The sequence below is a fragment of the Phoca vitulina genome, unplaced genomic scaffold (assembly GCF_004348235.1).
Source record: "Phoca vitulina isolate PV1807 unplaced genomic scaffold, GSC_HSeal_1.0 scaffold6, whole genome shotgun sequence".
Taxonomy (NCBI): domain Eukaryota; kingdom Metazoa; phylum Chordata; class Mammalia; order Carnivora; family Phocidae; genus Phoca; species Phoca vitulina.
Window position 1 is genome coordinate 36,137,642 of NW_022589709.1, and position 23,999 is coordinate 36,161,640.

The 23,999-nt window shown below is 38.8% G+C and overlaps 1 protein-coding gene across 7 annotated transcripts in view; it reads left to right on the forward strand.

Moving 5' to 3' along the window:
- Nucleotides 1–23,999, forward strand: part of KIAA0825 (KIAA0825 ortholog) — a 396,162-nt gene that overhangs the window by 141,763 nt on the left and 230,400 nt on the right. For all 7 annotated transcript variants that reach the window (XM_032403994.1, XM_032403995.1, XM_032403993.1 and 4 more), the window contains one exon: nucleotides 13,137–13,276. In XM_032403994.1, coding sequence (XP_032259885.1) covers nucleotides 13,137–13,276 — 140 coding nt within the window. The remainder of the gene's footprint in view (nucleotides 1–13,136; nucleotides 13,277–23,999) is intronic.

Sequence of the window (23,999 nt, forward strand, 5' to 3'; positions counted from 1 at the left end):
ACTGGGGAGGGGGTTGGGAGGATGGGTTAGCCTGGTGATGGGTATTGAGGAGGGCACGTACTGCATGGAGCACTGGGTGTTATGCACAAACAATGAATCATGGAACACTATATCTAAAACTAATGATGTAATGTATGGGGATTAACATAACAATAAAAAATTTAAATAAAAAAAATTAAAAAAAAAAAGTAAAAAAAACAAAAAACAAAAACCTTAAAACTATTTATTCCTCTTTATCCAGAAATTTCATTTCTAGGAATTGATCCTAAGGAATTCATCAGAGCAGCTGATGAAGCTTTGTATGGAAGGCTATCCATTGAAACATTATTTGTGAAAGAAAAAAATGGAAATAAATGTCCCATAGTATAGCATTAGACAAATCAATTTTGGGATAGTCATATGATACATTACTGTGGAGTCATTAAAAGGGTTGATTTTGAAAATTTTTAAATGACAAATAGTTACGATTTATAGTTAAAGGGAAGCTGCAGTTAGTCATTATGACATCATCAAAACCAGCCCAGTTTTTCCAGTGATAACTGTGTACTACACATTCCAGGTGCTTAATGTACATTCTCTTTTAAATATCTCACCAGTCTGTGGGGCACCTATTCCTGTGCTTCTTTCATCGAGAGTAAAGTGATGTGTAGGTGGCAACTTTCTGAAGAGGACTATGCTGGGAGGCAGACTCTGAAGCTAGGCTTGTGTGCTTCCAAAGTTCTCGCCCTTGACAACTACACCTTCACCTGTCAAGGGGAGAGCAGATGTTCAGAGTGATATTAACAGGTGTGCATAAAAAATCTAGGATGATCAGTTATTTATTATGTAAAGTCTCTTTTTATGTGCTAATGTATTAGTACTTACGTACTAATCTATAGTGTATATCTCCAAGGGAGGGATCTGGTATATGGATTCCTCAAGCTTGCTGGATATGAGACCCCTGTTTCCTAGGGGATGAACAGTTTTTGGAAAGTGGGACACAATTGAAAGTGTTGAACTACGCTATACTGCTTTACATAGAGCATTAAAAAAGTATGTCTAGAAAAACAAAATTGAGAGGATATATATGCTGGGGAGCTTATTGTTTTTATCTTTGTATGGAAGGATTGCAAGCAATTTTAATTTTTTTATGTATCAATTTCCATATTTTCTGAATTTCATATAATGAAAACAATTTAATTTTACAGATCTTTCTGGACTTGCAATGGGGTTGCGTCCTGATAAAATCATCATAAGTTGAAATATTGTTAAGTCGAAAATGCATTTAAAGCACCTAACCTACCATACATAGCTTATTAGCCTCACTTACCTTAAACATACTCCAAACACTCACATTAGCCTACAGTTGGGCAAAACCATGTAACACAAAACTTACTTTATAATTAAGTGCTGCATATCTCGTGTAATATCTTGATTACTGTACTGAAAGTGAATAACAATGGCTGTATGGGTACAGAGTGGTTGTAAGGGTTTGGGTTGTTTATCCTCGTGATCGCAGGGCTGCCGGAGCTGCGGCTCGCTGCCTCCACCTGGCATCGTGAGAGTATCGGACAGCATATTGTAGCCTGGGAAAAGGTTAAAATCTCAAAATTTGAGGTGCAGTTTCTACTGAATGCATATCACTTTCACACCATCATAAAGCTGAAAAATCATAAGTAGAACCATCGTTAAGTCGGGGCCACCTGTATTAAGATAAAAGTTTTTTAAAAGCAAAAAGAAACCCCATTTTTATTGCTCTTTTATTCACGTGGCTTATCCTCTAATCTCGAGACAGATATTTCTAGCTTTGCATCTCCAATTCTGAGCACTTACCTTTACCCCCACATTGTATGTCCAGCTGCTCATATTTTCGAACGACCTACTGTTATTACTGGAAATCCACTCTGATGTCCTCAACTGATCTTTCCTTCCGCTCTTCCCTTGTCCCCCATGCATAGTGTCCTTTGTATTAGGAGTGTCATCATTCTTAGAGACTTCCAGGGTAGAATCTTAACCAACTGAGCCACCCAGGCGCCCCTTCCAGGGTAGAATCTTGATGATAGTTTCTACATTGAGCTCTGCTTTGCCTATCCCTACTGTCTTATCATGTTCAGTTGATTCTTTCTTGACAGTTCTCTTAGAACCATCCTTTCTCTCCAGCCTATTACAACAACCCTAGTCCATTTGTCACGTGTTTCAAATACTGTTTTCATTATATCACTCTTATGCTCAAGAATCTGTTGTAGCTTCTGTGTGGCCCACACTGGTTGGCTTATTACCTGGAGTACTCAACAGCCTTCTCTACTCCAGTTGTTAGTCTCCTTTCTTATCTCTTAAGACACAGTTACTCCATACATTTCACTTTTATTATTGTTTATTCTCAGCATCAGACCTTTATTTATGAAGTTTTCTCTCCCAGAAAACCTTTGGTTCTCTTCTTTGCTTTTCTAAATTCTCATGCAAGGCACAGGATGAGCTCCCCTACTCTGAGGGCAGTACTTTCTGATAATTATTCTCTGACAGGTCCATAGAATATGCTAAGAAAGACATGATCCATGTGACTTAAGATCTAACACTCTCAGAACAGTGGTAGAGTCAGAGGAACCCAGGGTAGTAATAAAAGTAATTTCAGATAACTTAAGGTATTGATTTGCATTTGTGAAACATTGCAGTGTGAATTCCTGGTCCACTATCATGTGACCTTAAAAATCTCCACCTCTCCATCCATTTTCCTCACATATATCTGCCATTTCTGTGTGTTTGTCACCCTTAAATTATCCTTCAAAACTCCATTCTTCACTTTAGCAACTAAAATGAACTGTTCAGAGAAATACATGGGTTGGATAATGACAAACTAAAAATATATAAAGCTTTTCTTTTTTGGAAAAGGTGAGGTTGAGAGGAGAGATGACTGAAATATCTAATATTATGAAGGATCTTAGTAATTTATTCACCTACTTGCGTATTTATTTGCACCTATGCATTGTTTTAGAAAGGATTTAATGTGGCCTTTAACAAGTATTAAATATATTATGGTAATGAATTAAAAGTAGATGACAAGGAAGAAACAGAGCAAGGAAGAAGACATGAAATTAAGACTTAAGAGTTACAGTATACACAGTTGTATGACCCATAAATTTGTCTGTAGGATTACTAGCAAAAGCCTATGAAGTATATAAATTGGTAAAAATAGAATTTTTCATGTTCTTCTAGAACCCCTGGAATAGAGTTTAGAAGAGTTTGCTTTAGGGAAAATAAATGTATTTTCAAAGCAGTAAGTAAAATGTACTGTATTCATTATCCCCAGCATTGGTATAGGCTAACAATGTGAGTTGATTTAGAAAGGGTAATCAGTTTCATACTAGATTAAACGAAGGCATGTGGAGGATATATTAATCTCAAGGTTAATACTATGACACCATACTGTGCTTTCATATAAATGTTCAAGGAAGAATACTATCTTAGTCAATTATACTGTTGCATTATAATGTTTTTTTATTATTTTCCAAACTTTCATCTTCTTGTGGTTCTTTAAATATTTTGTAATATTTTTCCGGTCTTCCTTTGCTAAGTAGGTCATAACTGCACACTGAAACCAAGTAGCATAATCAGTGTGAGTAAATAGCCCATTTATTTTACACTGCTCATTTTCTTTTATGATGACAACATGATGTTTTGATTCGTGGCCAGTCCATTCTGAGCTGTAGATATTTCTTTCTACTCTGCTTTTGTTTCTATTTAGTTTTACTCAATGTAATCCTGTTTTAGATATATACATTTTCCCTCCCTAAATATATTAAGCTACCTTTACATTATATATGCTATGTGAGTCTTTCCTTTTATCTAGTTCACCAAGAGATGTTTATTCATTTTTTCTATAAATGCATTTAAATTTTTTTTTTTCTCTAAGCAAGGCACTGTGCTAGGTGTTAGTAGTGAGGAAAGAGGTAGGCAATGAAGTTGGAGACAAAGCCCCTTTCCTCAAACAGTTCCATATTGTTAAGCAATACAATCTTAGTGACCTTCTTGACAACAGCATATAATACCATTGTCCACTTCCTCCATCTTGAGACACACTCCCGATTCCCTCCTGACATATTGTCCCAATCTTCTTCCTGTTCTGTTGCTGTTTCTCTGTCTCCTTTGCCGGTTCATCTCCTTAGACCTGGCCATTAAATATTGAACGCATTTAGTGTTCTATCACAGAACTTTTACAGGTGAAGTGAAACATGCCTATGGCTTTATGTACTCCCTATGTGTCCCCAAATTAGAATCTCTAATTTTTACCTCTCCTGGGACTACAGACCCATATATCCGTGGTTGCCAACCATACATGAATGCCTTCCTGAGGTTTACACCTGGAGATCACAAAGACACCTCAAACTCAGCATGACCAAAAGGACTTAGGATATTCCCCTCCAAACTGATCCTCTTCTGTTATTCCCTAGTTTGGCTAATGGCACCTCCATGCAGTTGTACAAGCCAGAGACACAGGAGGCAGCCCGAACATCTCCCTCTTTCTCGCCTACCATATCCAGTCCATTGCTAAATCTCATTAACTTTAACCCCTACAATTTGCTATCCATTGCACCGCCTTCACCTTAGTCCAAATAATCATCTTTCTCCTCTAGTGCTGTAATGACCTCTTAGTTTTCTTCCCGTATGTATGTTGGCTCCCATTCCCAATGTTTTCTGAAATGCAACCAGAAATTTCTCAAGCCCAAATCTATTTTCAAAACTAAATTTTATCATTTCACATTTATGGCTTAAAAGCCTTCCGTGAATTCTCCTTTGTCCTGAAATACAAACAAAACGTTGAGCATCCTATAAGACCTAAGACCTCTGCAACCTGTTCTGATACCACACTATCTTGTGATTCTGCTCTGCATACACAGCCTCTTTATAGTTCCTTGCTGTGCCATGCTCCTTTCTGCCACAGGATTTTTGCACATGCTTTTTCCCTTTCCCTGAAATGTTTTCATTCTCTTTCACCTAGTTAATAATGCCAGCTTCTCCTCATGTCTCAGCTCCAGTGTGACTTCTGTAGAGAAGCTTTTTATCAGTTCACTTCTTACCGCATCTTCTAATAGCATCTTTTGCTTTTCCTTCAGTGAGTTTTTATGGTTGTAATTTAATCTTTATTTGTATGGTCATTTAAACTATATATGTATTCTCCACTAAATTCTGTAATAACAGTGACTGTTTTTGCTCACTGCTGTGTATTCATGGCCTAGCACATAGAAGTCAGTCAAAAAAATAGTAGTTGAATGAATGAGTGGATGAAGGAACACGTGCTATTGTAATATTGTTTCAGATATTGCTATGTTAAATGGTACATTTAGCTCTTTTTTTTTTATTAATTAATTTATTTATTTATTAGAGAGTGAGCGGGAGAGAAACAGCATGAGAGGGGAGAGGGTCAGAGGGAGAAGCAGGCTCCCCGCTGAGCCGGGAGCCCGATGTGGGACTCGATCCCAGGACCCTGGGATCATGACCTGAGCCGAAGGCAGTTGCTTAACCAACTGAGCCACCCAGGCGCCCCATTTAGCTCTTTTCAAACATTTGATCTGAATGGTAAAGCTCAGGCAGAGGAAGCATGGTCTTGTTGAGGAGGGGGCTTCTGGTATCCTTAGGATAAAACCTCTGGGGAGGAGGATGAAAAAGGTTTTGGTCTCTCCGCTGCTGCTGACAGGCTGTTCTACAGGACTGAGGAGAAGAGCTTAGCGATCTTGTACTCTGATGAGGTGCTAAGCTTTGACACAGAGGCAACAGTCAGGGGAGAAGAAATGAGAGCCTTGTAACACCAAAGTTCTTAAGTGGTTGTTCCAGAGTGTGGGTGGACAAGCAGCTGGATCATTTAGAAGATTTTTAGAGGGGCGCCTGGGTGACTCAGTTGGTTAAGCATCCGACTCTTGGTTTCAGCTGAGGTCATGATCTCAGGGTGGTGAGATTAAGCCCCAACGTCTGGCTCCATGCTCAGCATGGAGTCTGCTTGAGATTCTCTCCCTCTTCCTGCCCCTCTGCCCCTCCCCCTGCTTGCTCACTCGCTCTCTATCTCTCCCTCTAAAATAAATAAATAAAATCTTTTAAAAAAAAAGATTTTTAGAAAGTCACATGTCTGTGGATCAGTTATTAAAAGAAGTTAAAATGTCAGATGAGCTAGGTACTTGATATAACTAGATATTTATTCATATTGTCCCTTTTCTATTATGGTTTAAAGGTATTATATAAAAAAGAATGTAATATTGGAGCCAGCAATGAGATAACAGAAAACTATGGGTTTCCACATTAGACAGACCATGATTTGTAGGCTTGTGTAGTTTTGCGATCTTGGAAAGTTAATTACTCTACATGAGCTTCTGTTTCCCTGTTTATGAAATAGTTTATATTTTGGTGAAAAAGTTGAAACAAATATACAATACAATCTTACCGATCTACTTGCACACAGTTTGCCGTACTATTCTTTACTTCTTCCATCTTGAAACATCTTCCTTCCTTAACTTTTGAGATACTCTCCTACCGGAGTCATGAGGATTAAGTTTTTTTTTTTTTTATTATGTTATGTTAATCACTATACATTACATCATTAGTTTTTGATGTAGTGTTCCATGATTCATTGTTTGCATATAACACCCAGTGCTCCATTCAATACGTGCCCTCCTTAATACCCATCACCAGGCTAACCCATTCTCCCACCCCTATCCCCTCTAGAACCCTCAGTTTGTTTCTCAGAGTCCATAGTCTCTCATGGTTCATCTCCCCCTCTGATTTCCCCCCCTTCTTGAGGATTAATTAAATGAGCTAAAGTGCCTCATCACATAAGTACTCACTAAACAGTCATTCAGTACTGCTGTGTTAGTAAAGAGCTATATGTTTCAGAAAGTGGCAGATTTTATCAGTTACCCAGACATATTTAAAGGACTTCCCATAAGTGTGATAAAGTGGATAGAATATTGAACCACTTTCCCATTGAGTCTCACTTATCTGAAACATGATGCCAGGGGAGACCTTTCTTGATCTCTCTGTAACAGGTATTTATTATCTGGTAGACAGGGACCAATAATAGTTAAAGGCTGCAGAGAGCTAACTCCTGCTCCTCAAAAGGAATGGCTGGATGATCACTGAGTCCAGTGCCTCAGTGACTCAGGTGCTAGATTAGCACTTCTGGGGGAGTCCAAAAGTGATGGTTGATACGTAATATTATTTTAAAAATTGAAATTAGATTTTATATATTTTTAGAAATAGGATATGCTGACCTGTGTAACATTAAAGTGTGGAGCTGGTGCTATGAGTTTGGGTACCAATATCTTTGGGTGATTTGGGGGAAATGAGGTCATCCCATGTAAAAAGTTTAATTTTGCTAAAATTAGGAAATAACACTGCTCCCCATAGTTTGAACACCTATCCTCTAAGTTGTACACCAGAAAGTGTAGATACAACCAACTCTAAAAAAAAAAAAAAAAGAGATCCTTTAAGAATATCAATCTACCCTGGTGGACAGAGATATTAAAAATCAAGGCAAATCCTGTATGCAAGTGTACAGGTGAACCTTGTCTGATTTCTGTTTATTTAATCACCTTTAATTATATAGATCATAGACAGTTGGCTTATACCCATTATCAAGATAAAACATGTGCAAACATTTTTAGTGCTATAACTACATATAATCTGCACACTCTTGGTTAATGTGATGCAGAAAAATATTTGGGGTTGCTTCCCCCCCTCAAAAGTTTTAAAGTTATTTTCCTAGAGAAAGATGACAAAATTGCTTTAAATATTTGTATTTACTAATTTTCCTAGGAAGATTATGAAGGATCAGTTTTGGAAAGCCCAGAGTAGTACAGCAACGTGGGGCTTCTCCTCTGCTTTCGTCTTCTCACTTTAAGGCTTTTACTCTAAGTTTCTCTTTAGTCGTGCCCTTGCCTTTGTTCTCTGAATCATGTAACTTACGGTCTCTGGTATAAATTTGGCTCTGTAATCCATGACAGGAACCATCTGGTTGAAATCAGTCCCTAGATCCCTTGAATAACATGGCTCCAATTTGGGAATCAGCCTTAGACCACAAACTTGATTTTGGGTCAAAAAGATGGTATCCTCAATCAGGAGGTTGAACAGAGCCAAACATACTCAGTGCTGGAAAATACAACTTACCTAGCAAATATCAACCAGGTTGAATGGAAAGCAACATGGAGTAGAGGAATAAACATGGGTTTTAAGGTCAGAAAGACCTGGATTCAAAGTCCAGTAGCCATATTTATTAGCTAAATGACCATTGACTAGTTTCTCAGTATTCCTGAAACAAAGATTGAGATGAATATGAAGTGTCTGTATGCATGTCTTATTTTAGATCTCCCCAAGAAGCAGACCCTGAGACAAAGATTTAAGTGACAGTAGTTTATTTTCTAAGTGGAGGGAACAATGGAAGGGGAGTGGGTATGTGAAACAAAGAAAGACAGCGAATCAAGGTTCATGTAATGAAGCCAACTACTGAGGGAATAACCAGAACTTAAACCTTCCAGGGAAATTCTTGGAGCCTGTGTGGGAGGCATGTATATGAGAGTTATCCCACCAAGGGAGCAAGGATGCTGAGGTATTTACATGGCAACTTCCATCATTCATTGGTTTAAGGCTGCTCCGGGGCTGTGCATTCACTGGTACTTCTGACTTGTCTGGCCAGAAAGGCAGAGAAATGCAAGCCACGTCAACTGAGTGTTGAGGGCAAGAGGATGTGGGGACATGGACAGCAACTGCTTCGGTGTACCCCTGACACTATTGAAATCCCCTCATTACCCATGTTAAGTTCTCTGAGTCTTGTCATTGCTTCTTCAAGGTGATGCCTGGTCAAAACGTCTCTTTAAAAAAAGTATTATTGCAATAGAGTTTGTGGGACAAGCTAGAGTATCCCCTACTGCAATTATTCCTGAGTCTGCAAGTGATAATCATCATTACATCCCTCTACCACTTATTCCAACTTCTCCTCACCCTTGACCATCACATCTGCTGATTTATGTTGCTTGCCCAGTTGAGTCACTGAGACGTTTGTCCTTGAGGAGTTGAACCCCTGACTACCTTCCCTTATCAGAATGTTGTTACTTCTCTAGCCTGTTTGTGGTTATTAACATTCATGATGGCATCAAGAGATGCCCTGGTGAATCCCTTGAGTCACAGACATACTCTTCCCTGCTCCCCTTATGCAGTAGCAACTCCAATTCCTCAATGGTAATTAGGGTTCATTACTCTTGCCAGTATAGTAACTTCTTTCTTTGCCTGCTAGACTGCTGGCATTGGAATCCACAAATGACCAGATGGCAGGTGTAACATTACAAGTTTAGTGGAATTCTTGATGGTACCCTGGTAGAGGTGTGCATACTCCCAACTCACCCCACCATGGAAACCAGGACCTCTACTCCTACACGACCTATGGGGAGTTATGGGAATAGAAAACACACATTCCCCAAGTGGATCATCAGGAGCGCTGGTGAGAGGGGCCCCTTGGTACTTTCACTCTTGACACCAAGCCTTGTGTAGTGTATCTGTTAGGGACATAGTACTATGTAATGGCTATTGGTTCAAAGTAAATATCAAATCCTGAAGAACAGTTCCTAAACATTGTTGGGTATTATCCCCAAGCTGTACATTTTAGAGTCCATTCCAGTGTTTTTCTAGTCTGACAGCATCTGCATGAAACAAATACGGTGGGATCAGTAAATCCCATGGTCGTGCAGCCTGAACCTATTACAGATTCTTCTCTTGCCCTGCGCCTCATGCATAGCCATTATTGGAAGTCAGGCCGGTGTATACTGATAGAGCTAAGATTTTTTTTTTTTTTTTTTAACTTTCTACTGCAGTATGATTTCATACTAAAAAATTGCAGTAATTACAAGTGAACTACCTGATGAGTTTCCATAAAGTAAACACACCCAAATACAGCTCAGATTTTGCATGACGATTCTATAAAAATAATTTGTTAGTTTCATAACCAGTAATGATTGAGCTCTATTATTATATCACTCCTTACTCCCAGGACTTGAAAAATTCTTTAGGCTAATTCATGCCCCAGAAATGTAGCACTTATTAGAGTATAAGCCTAATAAAACCCAGCCATAAATTCATTCTGTTTCCCTATACAAGCTTTATGAGTTCCAGTGGATTTATAAATTTTTGTTCTCTTTTTTGTATTATAGTGGAATTCAACATGTACATATTTGAAACATATATATAAAATATATATATGTATAAAATTTCCCTTTCTGTCATTTTTTTGTGAGGCTAATCTCACTTTCACAGCTCCACCAGCTCAAAGGATGAGGGAACATATGCTTCTCCATATGCCTGACACAGACTCCTCAATGCATTTATTACTCGGGGCTTAGTGATTGAGGAATGTTTGTAATATTTTATTTTTCCTCATAGTGAGTCATTCTACTGTACATTTCAAAATCTGTGATAAGTTGAAAGATCCAAGAATTGAGGTACGTTTCAACAAACAGCTTCCCATCTGGTAAATGAGAGGTTTTATTTATAACCAGGTATTCAGATGCAGTAGTATGAAATGACCTTCAGTTTATTTTGTTTTATTACATGTCTAAAGGGCTGAGCAAATACACTCACCCCCTCCAATCCACTCTCCACACTGTAGCCAGATCAGGAAACTCGTCTCCCTTAAACTCTTCAACTGGCCCCAAATCCCCACTTTGGCTAATGAGGCCCCCATGATCTGGTTCCTGTCTCCTTCTTCAGATTGTCTCTCAACAACCCTCTCCCTTCTTTTCTACACCCCACCAACCTGGATTTTTCAGTTTACTAAATGTACCCCTAAATCAGCACTCAACTCAAGCAAAATATATAGGTAGGAAATGTTTAAAAGTTAAGTTGCTTTTAATATATAACTTACTACCAACTAGCTGCTTTTCATCTATTGAACCCCAAGCAAGTTTCTAGAAGTCAGCACGTGGGGTTTAGGATGGGATTAGGGACAGCCGTTGTGCAGATCTGCCTCAGTGTTTCAGTCCAAAGGGCTCACCTATTGGAGTCTTCGTGTGGTACTGTGTTTGGAACTTCTGCAAGAGCCAGACCAATCTGGGAGCGCCCAAAGTCATTCAGAACTCTTCAACCGACGGACTTGATTCCTCTGCCATGAGAGTTAAGTTTAACTCGTTGCTTCTCTTTTCACCACCCACCCAGGGCAGGGGTTGGCCTCACTCACACTGACCCACCGATTAGCCAGGAGTTTCTCTGTTTTCAGTTATGCTGTCAGAGTCTCACTTGGGAAGTTTGAGTTGGTCCAAAGTTCACGTGAGGCTGAAGGGTTTCGAGCATCATAATGTTGTGAGATGTACCAAATGCCAAGCCAAGCCAAACCAAGGGGAGGTGCTTTGAAATTTCATTTTATATCTTCAGATCCTCTCACTTTTGCTTAAATCAGCCTTTTGACAAAGTATCCTCTTTTTTTTTCTTAAAGAGTTTCCCTACCCATCTGTGATTATATGAGTCAATCAGCTAACATTTACAGAGCCCTTAAATGTGCTTAGTTTACCAGGAGGAGCTTTGGGATATAAAACAAGCATCCTGACAAGGCCTGACTCTGAGTGGACAGATAAAGCTTTAATTGATGAAATAATAAAGTGCTAAAATTTGTATAATTGCCGAAAGTGCTTTAATTCAGAGTGAGAGAGACTCCTATGCAGAGAAATTTTTAGTGAAGACTACAGAGAGAAAGTGATATTTTTGCTGCAGTTTGAAGGATGGATAGGATTAAGATAAGTAAAGGGTTGTGGGGAGTTCATTGCATGGGTGGCAGCCAAGGTGGGCCTGTCTGGGCACAAAGGCATAGTGGGAGGAGAAATGATACCAACTAGGTCTGTCCCTACTGCCCATGCTCCAGAAAGCACTGCCCATAACGGTGGTTCTCACACCTGAATGGGCATGAGATTCTCCTAGAGGGGGCTTTATTTCTGAAACACACACACACACACACACACACACACACACACACAGATTTCTGGGATGAGGCCTGGGAATTTGCATTTTTAACAAGTTCTCAAGTGATGCTGATGCTGCTGGTCTAGGGCCCAAACTTTGAAAACCCACTGGCTAGACTATGCTGGTAACTGGATGGTTCACCACTCAGTAAATGTCATCTGGAAATTTTGCTGCAAATCATCTCTCTCAGCGATACCCTTTGTTCTGCTTCTTTCCTCTCCTAAGCATATGGTGTTCTCATTCACACCTTTCCAGTTGAGTCACATCATTCCTTCCCACCGCCACCCTATTCCCACAACCCTTATGGTCGCAACCAGATTGAGTTCCATCATTTCCTGCCTTTTCTGTTGTGGTGGTTGTAAGCCCATTTCGGATGTTGTGATCTTTAGCCAATCTAAACTTTGAGATCTTAAAAGGAAAAAGTGAATAATGTTATCAGTTTTCAGTTTCTACTTTTACTTCCTTATCTCTTGCCAATTCATTGGTAAATTAACGTAGTAATGTGGAGACCTGATTTTGATTTTCTACTCAACACTGATGATCATTTCCTAAGTAGAAGCTTATTTGCCTTGGAATTATTTCTCTTTGATGAAATGATTACCCAAGTAGGTAGCGGTGTGACTGTGAGAGTGGTTCTGATAATTGCATGTTGATTTAAGGCTTTATGTATTAAATAATTAGATTATGGTTGACCCTTGACAGAAGCTTTGAATTCCTTTAGTTTTATCAGCAATCACAGTACATGGCAAATTACAAAGTTGTCAAAACCCACTGTAACTTTCTTCCCATGAATAATGAAAAGAGTTAATAGTACATAGTAGGCACTCATGTATTTAGTGAATGAACAAATAAATGCATTTAAAATAAATGCGTAAATAATTTTAATTTGCTCCATGAAATAAAACCATACATAGTCTTGTGAAATATAGGCATGGTTATTTTGTATCAGTTTTAAATTTGGCAGGCTACCAAACGTTAATTTGCTTTTAGCTAGTTGAGATTAAATGTAATTCCTTCCCAGAGCAACCCTAAAGTAAGCAAGCATGAAAGCATTTTCAGAGTAATCTGGGAGGAATTGACATTTAAAGGAGTTAGCATTACATCTGTACTTTAAGGCTATTAATTTCATAGATAAATTAACTTCATTACTCTATCTTTATCTTACATTTTGAAAGGGCTCCATCATCTGGACGACTGACAGCCGAGGGTCAATTGAAACTGCTCTTATCCCAGCCAGGTTGTAATTGGAACCTGCTTCTGGAAACCCTACTGCATGACGATGGTCTTTTACTGAGAATCTTGCTGAAGAGCTCAAGTAAGTATTTGTAGTTATGTGAATGTCCTCAAAAAACCTAGTCATTGCTCACATTGAATGAAATTTTTTTTTTCCTACTTGAACATTGGCAGAGGGATGTAAGCCAACTGCATCGTATCAACCATCAGTGGGGTTAGCAACAAACAAAATACTGAATCAGTTTATACACCTACTGAAAAGATTCTTTTTCAGGACCTCCGAATGAGGAAAAATAATATGTTCTATGTGGTGCTAGTCCATCATAACTATCATTACCTAGAAATATATTAATACCTGGGGTTTGAAATGCCTAAGGAAATTATACAAACATAGTTATATGTCCAAAATGGAAGTCTCAACCAGATCTATGAGAGAGAGATTCCATTAGAACTACACTAGAAATTTCAGTGGATCATGAAGAGGGCTTACTTAATTTATAAACAAGCAAGCTGTGGCTTACAGCCATATCCACTGGGGCATGGAGAAGTAATCATGGGAAAAGTATGAATGGAAACTGAAGAGTAATAGAAGACCACACTTCTCTTAATTAGACTTTCTTTTTTTCCCTGTAAGTGCTATTTTAGAAAACGGTAAGTTAAAGTTATACCAATCTAATTATATTCCACTGCTCTCCTGATATATCTATGAAGAGTTTTCTAACCATTTTCACACACCCCTACACATTTCTCCTTTTCTATACCACATGGGAGGCCAGATTAACTTTATCAATCACTAGCTTCACTGTAGGTTTCCCGCCTCACAATCTTTTTTTTTTTTCTAGCTCTCTGTCCACTGCAGGACCAAATTCCCATCCTTCTGCCATTCAAATGTGACCCTCAACTAGTTTTCTTACCTACCCCCCCCCATTTGCTTGCATGCGCACACATAGACACACACACACACATGCACACTCATTTCAGCCATTGTCTCCAACGTCCTGTGCATGTGTTCCCTTCCATACCTTGGCTCAGCCATTTTTCCTACTTGAAAGACCCTCCGTAGACAACCCAGTTTCCACCAGTATCCAAGGACTGGTTGATGTTCCAGGTCTTTGAATGCTCTAGTTCACACTGATCTCTTCCTCCCCTGAACTTCACAGTGTTCATTACCTTGGCTGCTTATTTGCCCTTATTATATGCTGCCTTATACTATTATTATATTTGCATATAAATGAGGCAAATGTCACCAGGCCCTTATCAGCCTGTCAGTATACAAATGACGCTCATAACATTCCCCTGTCCCGATGGCTTCCATCATTTCTGGAAATCTTTGGTTTCTCAGATCTGCTCACAACCAGTGCCTCATATTCTCCTCTCGTGTCACCAGCTGAGCCCCTTGTGAGGATATTGCTTCTTCCCAGGTGCTCTCAAATTCATACAATCTTGTGGCACCAAAGGTCACTACAACTCCTCGTCTCGCTGTGTTCCAAGCAGAAGTTCAGAGATGACTCCTCTCCCAAGCCCTCAATCTGACTTTATTCCTTTAGCCCCACACAGTAGTGTTTGGGCCTCAAATCTCACAAAGTTGACCTGAAAGCATTTTCTTTAACTTCAGACTGTAAGGCCACTCTCCTAAAGAGAAAAACTGGCACTAGGGAAACTACTTCCTTAAGTAGCCAACTTTTATTGTTTGCTTATTAGGTGTCAGGTGCTGTGCTAAGCACTTCACATTTGATTCTTTTTTTTTCTTTTTTAAAAAAATTTATTAATTTTGAGAGAACATGCATGCGTGCACCTGTGCACACAAGCAGGGGGAGGAGGGGCCGAGGGAGAGAGAGACTCTCATGCAGGCTCCACGCACAGTGTGGAGTCCCTCCCGGGGCTCGATCTCACAGCCCTGAGATCATGACCTGAGCCGAAATCAAGAGTAGGATGCTCAACCGACTGAGCCACCTAGGCACCCCCACAATTGATTCTTATAACCTAATAAAGTATTTATTATTGTTTTTCTCCTGTTAAAAATAATAACATTAGAGTTTAAGATAATCTCACTTGCCTAGGGACACAGAGCTGATAAATGGTGGTTAAACCTAGATTCTGAACCCAGCCAGAGCTTTCTGTCCCCTGCCCTTCCTATACAAATACTCATACAAATTAAATCATGGGGTGGCTAGAGGTATCTGGAAGAACTATAATCTGCCCACTCTCAGGTTGAATCAACCATAACATCCCAATTCACATGTATTTAACAGGCCTCTCTAGTTAGGTAATTAGGCCAATCCCAAATTTTTATATTCCTCTTCAAGCTAGTGCAGTGCTTTATAGAAAAAGTCTAGTGATTGGACAATCAATGATCAGTTAGCATAGCAAATACTAAGCTTCCCTTAAACTTCATAATCTGGGCTTTCAGGCAAGGGGCTAACATGGATGGTATCTGACATGGCTGCAGAGTTACTCTAATATCAGTAAAACTCAAGGGCATGATCGCAGCAGAGAGATGGTCTCCTATTGATGGAGTTATGTAGAGCAGCCTGGAAAATCAATTGCGTCCAAACCTTTCGACTATGCTGATAATAGCCACTACACATAGCAATTGTAGTTATGAATATCTAACCATGTTTTCTTACAAATGTATTCCACATTTACTTACCCAAAATATTACATCCACCTTCTAGTATGTATAACATAATGTGGTTTTTGAGAAACTTTAGTAATCAAAGGTTACCTATATTGTGTTACCTACAGTGGTGGTTCTTACGGAGTGCGGAAGGGTATTTGCCCAACCTGCTCAAATATCTATAATTTTTCAAAGGCCATTAGGTGTTTGACCATTAGGGTTACATAGCTGTTCTGGTATTGTCTTGTAGGGAATTTTGTTAGCGACTGCAAATACGTAGTCCGTAAGAATGAAGTGACAGAATTTACTAATCAGTTGATTGACTTATTAAGCTCCAGTGGAAGTCTTGTCACTTTAAGTTAGAAACAATATACTTAAGGAATCTTATTAACTAGACTAAGATGGAAATTGTTATGTATAAAAAATAAATTTGTCTTATGATGTACTATATGCTGGCTAACTGAACCTAATAAAAAACAAATTGTAATATTTTTTGTGGAGCTTTTCATTTCATTTGATTAGAAGTCTCAGAGACTTCTAATTTCAGAACCATTTGGTAATTTAGAAAAGGAAAATTTTGAAATAAGATATGCTGAATTAGATGTTTCAAGCAACATAACTATCAAGTTTTTTGGGAGAGTTTTCCTTTATAAATAGGGTCTTTTTGGTCTCATTGATAAAACTTAACTCTGTTAAATTGGCTCAGGAAAAAAAAATAGATTTTTAGTACGTATTTTCATTATAAATATTTTAAAAAACAAAGTTCTCCTTGTCTAATGAGCAATTATTAAATTCTGTTAGGTACAAAATTTTTTGATAAACAATCATATATTATAAAGGTTAGAACACATGCAGTTTATCTCTTTTATGTCTATAACTTTTGGTTTTGCTCTATGAAAATGATTTATCAGAATTTCTCCTTATTTTTTTTTAAATCAGCAGATCATATATGGAAATGATTGTCTTGTTGTATGAGATGCAACCTCACTGAGGGTGGAAAATAGCAAAATTTAATAAAGGAATGGTAAAATTTTAATTTATAATATATGCTTCATAGGCTGCAAACTTCTAAGAAGTGAAATCATGTTTTTGCTATGGATAATAATTCCTCCTATATAAAAATATGTAGCATTTTGAGGGAGTGATTACATTGCTAAAACTTGATGAAAATAAACTGATTTCACGTGGGGGTGGTTTCTGACATTCTTTGGGTACAGTTCAGTTGGCATTAGAAGGTAATGTTTGTTGGTTTTAGTTTTAAGAAAGGCCATCTTAAATTTGAGGGAAAAAACTGTCAATTACAGAGGTTTACAGAAGATTTTAAAGTTTTAAGATACTATTTTGGATATTGACTTTAAAAACCTAGGGTGATGGCTTGGGTAATTACTTCACTAAGACCACATGGCCAAAGCAGTTTCTTACTTGCGGCACCAAAGGAACAAATATTTGGCAATTCCCCATTTGTTAGCAGGTGGCCTTTTCCTGTTAGTGACACTTGAATGAAGTGTGACTAACATTCTTTCCTTTGCCTGTTGCCCCAAGAATGATTCCCAGTGAAACTTCTTGGCTTCTGGTGATTTTCACTTGTAATATAACAACAAGAAGCAAGCAAATACATAATATTTAATATGTTCCAGACATCGTTTCTGAGTGCTTTAAATGTGTTTATTCACTGAATCCTCATAACAACTCTGTGTGGTAGGAACAATTTTCATCTCCATTTTAGAGGTGAAGAAACTGAGACACAGAGAAATTAAGTCACATATCCAAGCGACATGTGATTGGCAAAGCAGGATTTGATCCAGACAGCTGGCTTCCAGAGGCTGTGTTCCCCCACCACCACACCACACGGCATCTAGGCAGAACCAGAGGAAGTTTCCCAAACTGTAGAGTTGCACAATTCATGGGAGTTGTCAGGAAGCTGTATAGTCCATAATTTTGATAGTACTGTTTGTACTTTTCAACTTTGTAACAAAGTGCTTGAAGATAATCAAGAAGCAGACCTACACAAAATTCTAGAAAAAGAGCTGCTACCACTGAAGAGGGATGGTTGACTTAAAATGAATGAATCCATTCAAACTCTCTTATTTTACAGTTAATATTTTCCTGATTTTTTGGATAATGAGAGGGTTGTTATGGCAGAAACTTGGTGTTTTGTTATATACTATGTGTGTGTATGTGTGTGTGTTTTGTTTTACTTGGTAAGTATGACCAAAGTGTTCTTTTGTAACTGTCTTGAAGGAGATGACCAAAAGTAAAAATATGCTCCCTCTTGGTACCCTTAGTGTACCTAACATTGATGTCCTAAGCTGCTTTTGCTAGTGATGACATCTGCACTCTGACTTGTTCAATCTTTTTTTTCTTCACTGGATTTGTTCCCTACTTGTATTAGGAACAGTAGAACCTTATTTGTGTGTTTATGTCCCAGTCTTTTCAAACCAAGGATCCTGTCCTAGAATGACAATGGACTGACTAGCTTAGAATATCGATGGGCTCCATAGAACTCTTACAGTCCCAGAAACAGTTACCACCTAGGGTCTGCTGAGTCTCCTTGAGTGTGGGGTGCTTGTAGGGTGTTATGTAAAGCAAAGCTTCTTGACTTTAACATGCAAACACGTCACCTGGGGAGCTTAAGACTGCAGATTCTGGGGTTCCCCGGGTGGCTCAGTTGGTTAAGCATCTGCCTTCAGCTCATGATCCCAGGATCCTGGGATGGAGCCTGCAACTGGGCTCCCTGCTCAGCGGGGAGCCTGCTTCTCCCTCTGCCTGCAGCTCCCCCTACTTGTGCTCTCTCTCTCTCTCTCTCTGTCAAATAAATAAATAAAATCTTAAAAAAAAAAAAAAAACAACCTGCAGATTCTGATTCAGTAGGTCTTGGGATGGGGCCTGAGACTCTGCATTTCTCACAAGCTCCCATGTGACGCCGCTCCTACTGCTGCTGACCCCTGGACCACATTTTGAGTACAAGGCTATCCAAAAAGGTATCTGTTGCTACAGAGGGCAAAATAATTTGACTAGGTGGCTTGTCTTTCTGATGTATCCCTGGCTTTTAAAGAGACAGAATTTACTTAAGAATATTTACAAACCATTTTACCAGGAAGTTCACAGCAATCAGAAAGGATGATCTTACTCAAATACAGATCTGATTCTGTCACTCTCCTGCTAAATCCCTTTAGTGGCTTCCCACTACTTACCGGGTAAGCACCCTATCCTTGGGACACGAGCAATGCCCACTGTGCTCTGACTGTGGCTGATGTGTCCAGCATACTGTGTCCTGCTCTCCTCCAGCTTAGCATGCATCTTCTGGTCTAGGTTGTGCATCCTAGGTTTGTATATTTATAACAGCAAAGTCCCTGCAGAAGTGTCTTGAGGAAAGAGGCTGCTGCTCTTCACACCAACAACCTTTCACTTGGCCCATATGCCAGGTTCTTTTCTGCTGCAGAACCTTTGAAATGTTGTGGTGTTTTGTGCCTAGAATCTCTTTCCTCTTCATTTTCCTGGCAGCTGCTAATCATCTTTTAGCTCAAATATTACTTCCTAGGAAGTCATCTTTGGTCATTCCATAAGGTCCTACCGTAATTCCTTTTGTAACACTTGTCACAGTTTTAAGTGTATGGTTAATGGACATAACTGTGTATTTAATGTCTATCTCAGCTGCTACAAGTTCCAGAAGGGCAGGGACGGGTCACCATTGTATACCCAGAGCTTGGCCTAATTCCCCACACTTCAGATTGATACTAAGCACATAGAACATGCTTCCAAAGCACTGATTGAATGAACGAATGGAAGCCAGTTAAATTTCCATGAAACAATTCTGTATCATTCATTTTTAAATGGAATACTAATACAACCTTATGGGTTCATCTTGAGGCTTAGGAAAGTAAATATATATGAAGTACCATTGTTTGGCACTTAGTAGATACTTAATTTGTATTAGATTCTTTCCTTCTTTTATACTGAATGCCTGGCAGAATATACCTGATGTATTTTTCTTCTCCGATCACTCCTCCTGTGGCCCCAATGCAGTGGTCTCTCCCTCTGCTTGTCAGTAACTCTCCCCTCTGTCTAAGCATATATTTAAGTGCCTCCTAGGAAGTGGGGCTTCTGCTTTGACACCTGTGTGTCTGAGAAGGTATTGCCCAAGCAGCTGTCAAGATGCTAGGGTGTGAAGATGAGAACTGGGCCAAATAAATATTCCCAGGTCCTAAATATTATAACACTCCTTGAGAACCTTCCCACAGAGCTTGGGAGACTGGTCGCATGAATTTTGCTGTAATGCTTCTCCTACATAGAATCAAATCTAATCTGGCTTGACAGTGGCTGACATATTTTATGTTCTATCTCTTGATGACACCTAGAAAATGTCTAATATAACTACAGGAACATGTGTCTTCTTTAGTCATTAATGTGCTTCTAGTGTTAGCGTGCAAAATGACTGGGTATTATATTACAAATGATACTCTTATCATGAATTTATGTAGCATCTTTTTCCCCAACAACTCAAAGCAATTTAAAGTATTATTTCATTTATGACCCTTGGATTATTAGGACCATTTTATAAATGACAAAACTTAGATACAGAGAAATTGAATAAATTGCCCACTTGATGTTTAAGAGGTCCTCGTTAGAAGAAAGAAGGGCCATTATTTTGTGACAGTATTAACTATTGTCTTTAAATGAATTCTAAAATAAAAACATGAGACTTTGTGAAGGTATTCATTCTTAGAAATAAGAAACAATATTCTTCTGAATTAATTTCTGAAAATGTTTGGTTACTTGGTTTTATAAATATGTTCTCTATTTGACTAATATTTAATGGGCCTCAACTAGGTATGAGGCACTGTTCTCAGCTGGAGAATACAATGGTAAGCGTGACATGCCATATTGCCTTTGTATTTGGGGGAATTAATTGCTGGGGAAAATTGGAGAGGACAGACCTTATAAAGTAAAGAAGTAGAAAAAATTAGTAAGTTCAGCTGCTAATAAGTACCATAGAGTACTTTTCTAAAACAGAGTGGCTGAGGAAAGATTGACAGATTGGGTGATAGAGGCTGTCTCTGAAGAGTAGACCCCGACTTTACTTACAGGCTATTTGGGAGTAGATGGAGGATGTTTGTTAGTATTAGATATTTGGAATATATGTACACTTTCTTCCAGTATTCTGGAATAGGAGCCAGCAAACTTTTTTACAGAGGGCCAGATAGTAAATATTTTAGGCTTCGTAGACTGTGGCATCTCTGTCACAACTACCAAACTCTACCCCTGGGGCATACAGAAGGCCACAGGCCATCCTAAGCGAATGAGCGTGGCTGTGTGGGGGAGGAAAAGGTTTTCGTCAGCCGTCTTAGGGTTCCTGATTGTGTTTGAAAATTTAACTGACAAAGACACATTAACAGGAGAAAAAGCATACAAATTTATTTAATACAAGTTTTACATGAAACAGGAGCCTTCATAAGGACATGAAGACCCAAAGAAACAGTTTGACTGGAGTATTTTTATGCCAGGTTTGTTTAATGAAGAATGGACAGTCATGGAGAAACATGATAGGTCAAAGAGTGTGAAGTAAGTGTAGTAAGTTGGGGGAAGCTTAGCAAGGCCTCCTTGTTAGGATCCTTCTTAGTGTCCTTTTGACTTGGGAGATAAGGATGCTCCTATCTTCCTGGTATAGAGAGGGCACCTCTCACATGAGGATTTTATGAACCGTTTCAGGAGCGAAAAGCAGGGGGAAGGTCAAAGTGACCTTCCTGCTTCTTTTTTTTTTTTTTTTTTTTTTAAAGATTTTATTTATTTATTTGACAGAGAGATAGAGAGAGAGCACAAGTAGGGAGCAGGGAGCCTGACGTGGGGCTTGATCCCAGGACCTGGGATCATGACCTGAGCCGAAGGCAGCCACTTAACCGACTGAGCCACCCAGGCGCCCCGACCTTCCTGCTTCTGCTGTTTTCTCAAACTCCTTCAGCTTAAAATATTCAGTATGTCAAGGTACCGTATTCGGGAGTAGCATGTCTGAATCCCATCAGCTGTATTCCAATGAAGTTTTATTTATGCACACTGAAATTTGAATTGCACATAATTTTGTGTGTCACAAAGGATATCCTGCTTCTGATTTTTTTTCAGCCATTTAAAAATGTAAAAACCATTCTTAGTTTTTGGGCTGTAGAAAAACAGGCATCAGTCTGGATTTGCTCCCTGAGCTTGCCAACCCTTGTTCTAGAATATTGTGCAGCACCCAGGCTCCCATGGTGGCTTTATCACTTCTCTGCATTGTAGTCGTTTGGAGAGGAGACCTGCATATAGCCTTAACATGGCACTTTTAACTTCTTTCCCAAGGTCTGGGTAGATAGACATTTCCACAGTCTAGATAGGCTTGGTATCTGCCTACAGAAGGAATTTCCCCTTGAAATAGCTTTAACTCGGTTTGACAATATATGGACATCTAGAGACCTTGTGTATTGGGGAGCACAGATGGAGCTCAAAGCTTATCTCTTACTATCTAGGGCTGCCACCTACAGAGTTTGGACCAATTAGTCCACCTATGCTTAGTGGTCATCAGATCCTGCCCAAAGTATCACAGTCTTTTCTTGGTGCAACTTGTTTAAAGGGAGATTGCCCATTTAAGAGTGAAAAGGTAAGACGTGAACCAGGCCATACCTTACTTAAATAAACCGGATATGTATAAGTTTGAGAAGAAAAGACTAGAGGAGGCAGGAGAGCTATCGGCAGATATTTTAAGTATTCATGTAAGAAGAAAAAAAAAAGGCTGTCCAAGTCAGCAAGTAGAAATACTTGGGAATGAGTTAGAAGGAGATGGATTTTGGCTGTCACTCTATCAGAAAACCTGAATTCTCATAAGATAGTTAGAACTTGGTATAAATCTGTGGGTTAAGAATCAGTTTTTGAAGAGCTCTTTTGGCTGTGCTTTGTTATCCTTGCCTGTGTCTACTGGTAAAGCAGAATCCTTCTTTGCTCCAAAATGGTTCAGTTGAATTAAAATTAAATCCAATTTTGGTGACAGGATTTCTTTTCAAATTGGCAGTCTCCTAATGGAGAGTAACCGTTTGTACTTCTACCTTGCTTCCTTTTTCACTGGAACTGCTCACTTTCATTCGTAAACCTAAAGGGCTTGAAGTTAATTTAAGAGTCTATTTGTAAACATTAGTGCCAGGATTTCTAGATTCAGTTTTATAGAATAGTAGTCCTGCTAGATGTAATACTAAAAAGGGTTTCATGGTCAAAAATGCTTAAAAAACACTATATACTAAAATCCCTTCTTGGAGAGGCATAGGGTTCATGAATAATTAAAGGCTCTGAGAAATCCTGCAGAAAACCAAAGTGTTTAATATTGTTGAAGCCAGCACTTCTAGAACATATGCACTAATAGCCATTAAGATCCCATGAAATGCACTTTGGAGGAAATCTTACCTTATGAAAAGCATAGAGAAGAACCCTAGTAGATACAAGTAGATACAGACAAAACTGTTTCGCAGAGTTTCCCTATCTACATTTACAAATTTGTAGATATTGCAAGATAATTTTTCTAAGATTTAATTTATTTGTCAGAGAGAGAGAGCAAGAGCACAAGCAGGGGGAACGGCAGGCAGAGGGAGGAGCAGGCTCCCCACTGAGCAAGGAGCCTGATGATGCAGGACTCAACCCCAGGACCCTGGGATCATGACCTGAGCCGAAGACAGACACTTAACCGACTGAGCCACCCAGGCATCCCCAAAATAATTTTTAAACAGACAGAATTCAAAAGAGGTAGAAATCTGATGTTTAATTTACTTGGGTACTGAGGAAAACAGCATAGAATAAGTCAGAAAAGCTTTAGTTTGTATAGGAGCATTTTAGAACATAACGCAAGAAGATAATTCCCAGGAAAAAGTTGGGAAAGAAGATGTCTGAAAAATAATGATTTTTTTTTGTCTTTGTAGTTTAAGACCCATTTCATGAGACTTCTTTAAAATTTAAAATTTTGCCAAAATAAGGACAGTTTGAGGGGGGAAAAGTAATAATCAAGCCATGTTTAATCGAAAACTTGTAAATAAATGACAGGTCTTTATATCTATTTTTACCTTTTATACAACAGACTCCAAGCTAATTTTCAAGTCAGGTTTCAATTTTGTTTTTGTTAATTTTCATAGTGAACTAGGATGTGACATTCAAATTTAGTGCTTCTTTAAAGCAATTT